Genomic DNA, 9,768 nt, shown 5'->3' on the forward strand with positions numbered 1-9,768 from the left:
TAGCTGGGATTACAGGCGTGTGCCACCATGCCCAGCTAATTTTTTGTATTTTTAGTAGAGACGGGGTTTCACCGTGTTGACCAGGATGGTCTCGATCTCTTGACCTCGTGATCCACCCGCCTTGGCCTCCCAAAGTGCTGGGATTACAGGCTTGAGCCACCGCACCCGGCCTGCTGCCACTTTTTATTGTTGGCTGATGTTTTATTCGTAATGACCCCCTCTCCTGGACAGACTGCTGTCACCAGCAGTGTGGAGAACTACCCCCTTCCAGTATCCAAGAAGTCTAGGGTCATTTAGGGGCTTGGGAAGGGTAGAGAAAAAGGCAGGTCGGGGCTGAGCCACAGATAACATGTGGGTAAGACTAGGCAAGGACTTTTTCCTCTCCTGGGAGGATTCAGAGAGGGGAAAACGTGCTTGGGTTTATGCCACGCTTCGCAAGGATAAGGAAAGGAGATGCGAGGAGGCAGTGAGAATGTCCTCCTTGCCCAGCTGTCGGATCATCACGTTGATTAATTACTTGCCTCTTAGAGCAAGCACATTCGGCTTTGCCTTGCTCCTGTTGCTGTTAGGAGAGCCCCAGAAGACACACTGGGGCAGAGCAATCTGATTCTGTGATTCAGGTGTCTTTTCTGAATTAGGTACCCAAACCCCCTGACAGAGCTGCCCTGTCACCTGGAACAGAGGTGGCCAGGCTCACTCAGAACATTGTTGATGCTGTCCCCAACTGTCTCATTCACCTGAACTCCTTATCACCCATGTCTGAATGGTGCCAAGATCAGGCTGTTGTCTTTATACTGTATCATCCTGTGGCCAAATAAACCGTCAAGTCCTTTGGATCCCGTTCCAGACACACACTGTGGCTGAAGCAGCTCTATTCCAAAATACACAGAACTGGCCAACCTGGAAAATCCCCAAGGCTTTGGGAGCTCACCTCCAGGCTACTCTGACATTGACCCCACCCACCATTCCCACACATAAAAAATCAACTCTATTATCTTTGGACCGATATCTGAAACATCATCATAGTTCCATGCTTTTGCCTTAAGACTGCATTTTCTGCTGAAATATTATCCCTTCCAAGTAGATTTGCCTCTAAGCCCTATCACTCATAGCACTTGCCATATGAAAAAATCAGGGAATATGGGTAATCTGAAAGCATGAGCTGTACCTCACTTACAGTTATATTTCCAATACCTAGAGCCTAAGATCAAGAAGGGGCTTCATATGTAAACATGGTGGGCGCTCATTGTAACATCGTGGAAGAATATTTGTAATTAGACAGGCTTTACGCTGTATGTCATTAGGTAATATACCCACCCATTCTTAGTCTCAGTTTCTTCATATTATAATAAAAATGATATCCTATTAAGCATTCATGAATAAATAACTAACAAAATGAAGATTATAGTCTAGTACATTATGATTGTTCAATAAATCATAAATTTTCTAGTGGTCCAATGTACATATAGGAAAACCTGTCATGGGGAGAAATCCACCCTCCAGCCATGCTGTAAGTTCCTCTTGCTTGGCTATTGGGACTAGATTTTTGAGAAGTCCTAAAGGAAGGTCACAAGTTTGCCAGGTGAAAGGTGGTTTCAAAAGAATGAAGGAGGGCTCTGCATCGTTTTGCTATCTTCCTTAGATGCACTGACGCTTCCCAGGAGTTTTGCCACCACCTAAATAATGTCCAGGGTTTCAAGGAATAGGTTCTCAACTAACCAGCTTAGCTGGTTCTGGAGAGGAGAGGGTAGTGGCTGAAGATCGGTGGACAAGAAATATAGAGGGATCAATGGTATATTTAATCAGTTGTATGACTTGTGAAATGTATTAGCTTTTTTCACTGCAAATGTATTTTAAAAGTTATTTGTTTCATCAAAGTATGAAAATATGATTGTGATACTCAAAAATTTGGACAGAGGTCACAAGTTCACAAGTGTTATGAGTTAGGAGAAACAATGTGTTTATACCATGGATAGCTCCCAATAATGCTTTTTTTGCTAGGGAGGCAGGGAGAGGGGGTCTTGCTTTGTTGCCCAGGCTGGAGTGCAATGTGCAATCTCAGCTCACTGCAACCTCCGCCTCCTGGGTTCAAGCAGTTCTGCCTCAGCTTCCTGAGTAGCTGGGACTACAGGCATGCACCACCACGCCCAGTGAATTTTTATATTTTTAGTAGAGACAGGATTTTACCATGTTGGCCAGACTGGTCTCTAACTCCTGACTTCAAGTGATTCACTTGCCTTGACCTCCCAAAGTGCTGGGATTACATGCAAGAGCCACACCACCTGGCCAGCTTTCAGTAATTCTATTCTCTCCTTGATCCTCTGTCATGACGTAGCTTCCACTAACTCTATATTTTCCCATTCCCAGATTGGGGACCGTGTCATGGCATTTGTGAATTACAATGCCTGGGCAGAGGTGGTCTGCACACCAGTGGAGTTTGTCTACAAGATCCCAGATGACATGAGCTTCTCCGAGGCTGCCGCATTCCCCATGAACTTCGTCACGGCCTACGTGATGCTGTTTGAAGTTGCCAACCTCCGGGAAGGGATGTCTGTGCTTGTGCACTCAGCTGGTGGTGGTGTGGTAAGTCAGCTGTTTTAACTTCTCTTCCTGAAGTTTATGATGGTGGAAGTGGACTGACATGCTCCTAAGATCTTATGTGAGCTATGTCCTTTAGTAGGAATAACCTCTATGGTTCTAGTAGAGTTCATATGGACAGCAGAGTCCCTATAGATGATTGCATCAAGGATAGGATAAGCCTGAGGGATGGTTTCTCTGGAGTTTTGGAAGGTCGACAGAATGGCCTGTGAAGACACAATGGCTCTCAGAGATGGTTCCTGTTGAGGAGCATTCTCAGCAGTCTTGGTATCACGATGAAAAGTTGTGTCAATCATTGTAAGATGTCTCACAAGTCATCTACTCCTGCTATTATTTGAAATGACAAAAATGGTCATTTTGCCAGTGACTTAGTTTTTTCAATAAATTGCAGTGGACTTGATGATTCCCATATTAATGACATTCTTACTCATTTGTATTCTGCTATATTTTCCTGAGTGGGAGAAAGGTGGGCTGAGATTATACTAGCACACTGGAAATAATACAGAAACCTAAGTACATTCATGAAAGTGGTTGCACTTGTCAATGTCATCTGTCAGGTGTGTCTCTGCCAAGGGGGGAAATGATGGAAATCAAAATTTCAGCTCTGGATTTCAGGGATGGCAGAAATTTCTCCCATGATTTGTCTGTGTCTCCATGCCAGCCATTCATTGTATATTGCATGCCCACTACATGGCAAGCACCATATGTCTGTCTTTGGTCTACTGGGGTTTGGGTGGAATATTGGTGTTTCTGAGAGTGGAAGGTACTACCCACTAGTTCCAAAAATATTTTTTAAACACATAGCAAGCATCTTCTAGAATCTGTGGATATATAGATTAATACCCTATCTTATAGGGTTTGAGAGGTTCTCAGAGTCACTAATTGTGATTTGATAAACTCAGAAATAAACTGTTATGATCAGATGTATCTCAGAGATATTTCACTGAAGGTTCTGCTAGCATAGCATTGATTTTTTTAAAAACTTGGCTTTCTGTAACTATCAAAACCCTACACAGTGTAGAGCACATTTCCATTGTTTCTATGTAAGAAAACAAGTTCACATCCAAAACCATGAGGGCAAAGATAGGAAACTTTAAGAATGCCTCAAGAAGAATGTCTTCAATCACTTTAGCAAATTTGCTGATGTCTTTTGACCATGAATAAAGACATAATAAAAGCTAAGCATCGCTTACGAAAGAAATGGCTTTCATTTCCAGTGAATCTGCTAACAATAAGCAAGCCATTTAGAATGCTGGCATTTATGATCTTAGTATGCTCGGCATACAAAGCAAACAGAATATAATCTTGGGAAATAAAAAAAGTTTTTACCATGCTTTATTCTGGGCTTACTTAACAGATGCTACTGACAATACTGGCTAAAGTATAAAACAAGTGAAGGAACTGGGTAAAGTGGACAATGAGGGATGGAAAATAAGTCAATGTACATAGTACAGGCTATGCTGTCCTAAAGCTTTGCTGAAGGTGAACAACAATTTCACCTCTTAGCTTTCTTTTTTTTTTTTTTTAATTTATTTTACTGCATTTTAGGTTTTGGCTTTCTAATAGTGAGTGAAAATAGGGAAAAACGGTCATCCATGTGAACTAATGTTCATTTGATTGAAATGAAGCAGTTACTAGGGGTAACCATAACTAACGCTGGTTTCGGAGACCAAAGGACTCTTTCTTTGTGGTTTCTCATAAGAAATGTATGCAGGAATGCAATAAACATCCTCAACAAAGGTGTTACAGCAAATGCAACTCTTTCCATGATATTTTTTCTTATGATGTGCTCCTAATGTAATCGAAGTGCATCAAAGTAAAGCAAAATTTAGTGAGCGAATATATTCTGGGGGCCAGAAGGATGTGGTCTCGTTTAATTTCCAGATAGAGTTGAAAAGCGCAGTTGGACCCATCTCTCAGGAGGGCTGGTCTCTTTGAATAATGTGTCTCTTGACCAAGATTTGATAGGTATTGGTACAGCAGTTCAAGGTTACCATTAGAGAAGACAGTTTTGGCCAAGTGCAGAACCACATATGTGAACACTCCACTGAGCTGGGATGGTTTGGGCACTGTCTTACAAAAACCAAGGAGTCCTGCCGAGAGCTCACACCATCACACTCCCCTGCGGGGGAAAGTCCAGTGAGTCCCTGGCACCTGTATGTTACCTTACATGGCAAAAGAAACTTTACAGGTATGACTAAATTACGGACCTTGAGATAAGGAGATTATCCTTGATTTTTCAGGATGACTCAATGTAATCAGAAGTGTCCTTAAAGGTGGGAGTGGGAAGCAGAAGAACCAGAGAGAGATTTAGAGAAATTACACGGCTGGCTGTAATGGAGGAAGAGGCTGTGAGCCAAGGAAGCAGGTGGCCTCTAGATGCTGGAAGAGGCAGGAAATGGATTCCCCTCTGCAGCTTCCAGAAGGAACACAACCGTGCTAAGACCTTGATTTTAGCCCAGTGAAATCCATTTTGTACTTCAGACCTGCAGAACTTTAGTGTAGTAAATCTGTGTTTTGAGCCACTAAGTTTGTGTTAATTTGTTACACAGCAAAGGGAAACAGATAACTGACACTTTCCCCAGGCTGCCTTTCTCCCTCCCTTTTCATTATGGTGAGCCCGCAGAGGTCTGAGGAACATAAAAGTAGCAAATTGCAGAACTAGGATTTGTACCCTAATTTGGCTGATTCCAAAACTTCTTTTTCCATTCAACAGCCCAAAATGCTGGGAGAGCCAGCCCAGACCATTCAGTCCTTCATTTAACAAATATTTTTTCACCCTCCACGCAATACTCAGCATAGATGTTTTCAAGATCCAAAAGACTGGCTCAGGTACACATTTCCTAACTTGATGTCGATGAGGTGATGAAGAGGATTAAACCTAGTCATAGCTGGGATAAAATTCCCTAAATAGAGTTATATAAAGTGTGTAGCCCTAATGGCACCAAGACTTCTCTCTGAGTTTCATCAAAGGCTGAGGTGGGAAATTTGCAGACAGCGTGTGAGGAGTACCAAACTGAGCTATGGTTTTAAGGAAACTTGAATATAGCATGGAAAAATACCTCAGTCCAGAGCAGGATACACTCTTGGAATTGTCCGCTGCCTGCATGCTCTGTCATATCTCTGAGGACACTGTTTTCCTCTGACAATAGCATGACCAGATGGCCCCAAATGGTAATGCTGTTAGTAAGATCTTTAGAACCTGGTTGAAAATTGGCTCACAAGCCTTTAAAGGAAAAGTAACAAAATAAGTAACAGAATGAGACTCATGGTTGTCAATCCCATTTAATGAGCCCTGTCCATGACGTTGCTACGACTCTGAGCCTTGTGATCCAGGTGTGCTCAGTCTGGAGAGTGGCATTACTGTTCTTGTGAGGTTATTCGGGTTTGTGTCTGACATGTGATGCTTTGTAGTTTTCAGAGTCTTCTTAACTTTATCGTCATATCTGAGCAGAGATTACTATAGGCAGTGATCAAGCATCATTCCCATTTTACAGAAGCTGATGGTTAGAGAAGATGAAGTGGGCTGGGCGTGGTGGCTCACACCTGTAATCCCAGCACTTTGGGAGGCTGAGGTGGGAGGATCATGAGGTCAGGATATCGAGACCATCCTGGCCATGGTGAAACCTTGTCTCTACTAAAATACAAAAAATTAGCCTGGCGTGGTGGCGCTTGCCTGTAGTCCCAGCTACTCAGGAGGCTGAGGCAGGAGAATCGCTTGAATCATGGAGACAGAGGTTGCAGTGAGCCGAGATCATGCCACTGCACTCCAGCCTGGCGAAAGAGCAAGACTGTCACAAAAAAAAAAAAAAAAAGAGAGAGAGAAAAGATGAAGTGAACCTAAGTGGCAGCATGTGCCCTGGCTTCCTGACCCCATTTGATGCTATCACTGCTCCACCACCCCCAGCCAGCCCCTCGAGGGAGATGAGATGCACCTCTATTTGTGTCTTTTCAGAAACTGTCTCTGGGAAGATAAGGCAAGATCAGCACTCTCCTCTCCGGCCACCATGACCTTCTCACTCTTCTCAGAACACTCTTTATCTTACGGTGTGCTCCTAACGTAATCTAATAGCATCAAAGTAAGGAGAAATTTGAACTTCTGAATCTCTGTGCCTTTTCACATGCTGGTTTTTTTTTTTTTTTCTTTCCAAAATGATCTTCTCTCCAAATTCAGATGTCCGCTACCGTGGGAAGCCATACTCTTGTCTGGGTAACCTTAGCCCTTTAATAAAAGCTATAGGAGAATCTTTACAGCCTTTCATTTGTTTATGGTTTGATATGGTTTGACTGTGTCTCTACCCAAATCTCATCTTGAATTATGGGTCCCAGAATTCCCACATGTTGTGGGAGGGACCCAGTGGGAGGTAGTTGACTCAAGGGACCTGGTCCTTCCCATGCTGTTCTTATCATACTGAATCCGTCTCTCAAGATCTGATGGTTTTATAAAGGGGAGTTTTTCTGCACAAGCTCTCCTCCCTGCTGTCATGTGAGATGTGACTTTGCTCTTCCTTTGCCTTCCACCATGATTGTGAGGCCTCCCTAGCCATGTGGAACTGGGAGTCCATTAAACTTCCTATTCTTTATCATTGTTGTTGTTGAGACAGAGTCTCACTCTGTCTCTCAGGCCAGAGTGCTGTGGTACAATCTCAGCTCGCTGTAGCCTCCACCTCCTGGTTTCAAGAGATTCTCATGCCTCAACCTCCCGATTAGCTGGGATTATAGGCGCGGGCCACCACACCCAGCTGGTTTTTGTCTTTTTAGTAGAGACAGGTTGGCCAGGCTAGTCTCAGACTCCTGACCTCAGGTGATCTGCCTGATTCGGCCTCCCAAAGTGCTGGGATTACAGGTGTGAGCCACCACACCCGGCCAAACGTCTTATTCTTGATAAGTTACCCAGTCTTGGGTATTTCTTTATTAATAGTGCGAGAACAGAATAATACATGGTTCATCCTCCCAGCAACATTTCATGGGCAGAGTTACCATTTACTGAAGGCTGGGGTGCTTGATAGGAAGAAGACAGGCACACCTGAATCCAGCCTTCAGCTCTGTCATTTAGTACGTGGTGGGGTGGGGGGAAAAACTTTAGGCAAAGAACTTAGTTTCTGTAAAATGGAAATGGTAACATTTACGTCACATAAGGATTAAGGGCGAAACGAAGGGCTTAGCAGAATACCTGACGTCTAGTCTATAAATGGGAAAGAGAGAGGGGATAAGGCAGAGGAGAGAGAGAGCAGAAGGGAGGGAGAGATTTCTTTATACTCATAGTACTGGGCACATAACAGTGGCTGAATAAATGTTTACTGAATTACTCCTGGCCACATATTAGATGCAAAAAAGGCACTGCTTCCATGTATGTGTTGTACTCCCTGAGATGATGAGAGGGACATTTTACTTTTCTAATATTCTTCCCCCAAACCCATAACGCCAACTTAATCATGATTAAAACATAGTACAAGCCCAAATTGAGGGAAATTCTATAAAATACCTGAGCAGTACTCCTCAAACCTGCCACAGTAATGAAAACCATAGGAAGACTGAGAAGCCATCACAGATGGGAGGAGACAAAGGAACTGTGACAGATACACGCAACACGTGGTTTTCTGGACTGAAAAGGGCCATTAATGGAAAAACATGGAATCAGAATAAAGTCTGCAGTTTAGTTAACCATTTGGTACCAGTGTTCCTTCTTTAGTTTTGATGTTTACCGTAGCAATGTGAGGTGTTGCATTAAGGAAATAGGGGCAAACGGTATCTTGGAAATCTCCGTAGTGTCTTTTCAACTTCTCTGTAAAACTAAAGTCATTCCAAGATAAAGAGCTGGAGAGAAACACAGAGAGACAGACTGTTTTAGCCAAGGGATTCCATGAAGGCAAATGAGTTTTCAAATTGTTGCACCTCTAGGCACATTCTCCGCCTCTGCCATGATGTGGTCCTCGCTTTCCCTACCATGAATACAGTTTCAAGACAACCTGAAGACAGCTGTAGCTTCCCCTACTCTGGCCCCAGTTGCAAGTCACAGGAAGGGCTGGAAAAAGTATTCCTGAATCTCCGCTAGGCCCAAATGATGTTTTCTCCACAGGCATCCAGCTGAGACATTTGGGGAAAACGCTAAGCAGGCTGAGAGAAGTTTCTCTGATCACAACAGCCTGGACTGGGCCATAGACCTCGGAAAGGAAAGCAGAGATTAATTTTCAGACGGAGTTAAATGGTAACCACTCAATGATTAAATTGTATTCATTATGCATGAGGCATTTTCTAGTGTCATTCAAACTATTTAAAAGGATAAACCACAGAAGGGAGGGGTAGAAGATATAAAGGGGGCATTATGAGGCCTTTCCACACCGTCTATGTGCCTGAGCACTCACGGTGCTCCCCGAATCAACACCATCTTAACGTTAAACCACAAGAGCATGGGGCGAGTAAGGATCTTCAGCGTGTTGAGGATTTGGACATGGAGAATACAGTCATAGAATTTTAGCAGGAAAGACAAAACCAACTACAGCATCCCCACAGGAGTATATTTTGTTGAAAAGAAAACCGTCATTGACCCTAAAAGGCACCAATATCTACCCAGTTCCTCAAGCCAGCAACCCAAGAATCATGGTCTGTTCTTCTTCAGCATGCTACAAGTTTCCAAATCCTGGGATTTCATTCATTTGCTTATTCACTCATTCAACACATATGCAGTGAAGACCTACTCTGTTCAAGACTTTGAATCAGGCACTAGGAATTCAAGAGAATAAGACAGATTCTCTTCTTTCAGTGAGAAGCCCTATACATTGAAGGGCATATAAATCAAATAGTCACGTGGGTAACTTTGCCAAGTGCTACACAAGGGAGATAGAAGGTGATGTGAGTATTTACAACAGAGACCTGACCAGCACTAGAGAGGGCAAGGAGTGGAATCAGGGAAGGCTTCCCCATGGAAGCGGCATTTAACTCCAATCTGTGGATGATAAGCAGGTAAACTGAACAAGGGTGGAGGTAGAGGGTCTTCATGCAAAGTGGAAGTGGGAATGGGCATTCATGAGAGGTGAGGGGGGCTTTGTTAGAAGTAGAGGTGGGCTGGGCTGAGAAGTGGAATGGAGGTAGGCCTCCATATAAGGAATTCCAGACAGCAGGGTGTTTTTCTTTTTTCTTTTCTTTTCTTTTCTTTTTTTTTTTTTTTTT

The 9,768-nt window shown here is 43.4% G+C and overlaps 1 protein-coding gene across 1 annotated transcript in view; it reads left to right on the forward strand.

The window, feature by feature from the left end:
* VAT1L (vesicle amine transport 1 like) overlaps window positions 1-9,768 on the forward strand; it is a 175,877-nt gene that overhangs the window by 30,893 nt on the left and 135,216 nt on the right. The window contains exon 3 of the mRNA XM_032284518.1: window positions 2,368-2,583. Within this exon, the coding sequence (XP_032140409.1) occupies window positions 2,368-2,583 (216 nt within the window). The remainder of the gene's footprint in view (window positions 1-2,367; window positions 2,584-9,768) is intronic.

Source organism: Sapajus apella, unplaced genomic scaffold, assembly GCF_009761245.1.
Source record: "Sapajus apella isolate SASKATOON/1434 unplaced genomic scaffold, GSC_monkey_1.0 scaffold15, whole genome shotgun sequence".
Taxonomy (NCBI): domain Eukaryota; kingdom Metazoa; phylum Chordata; class Mammalia; order Primates; family Cebidae; genus Sapajus; species Sapajus apella.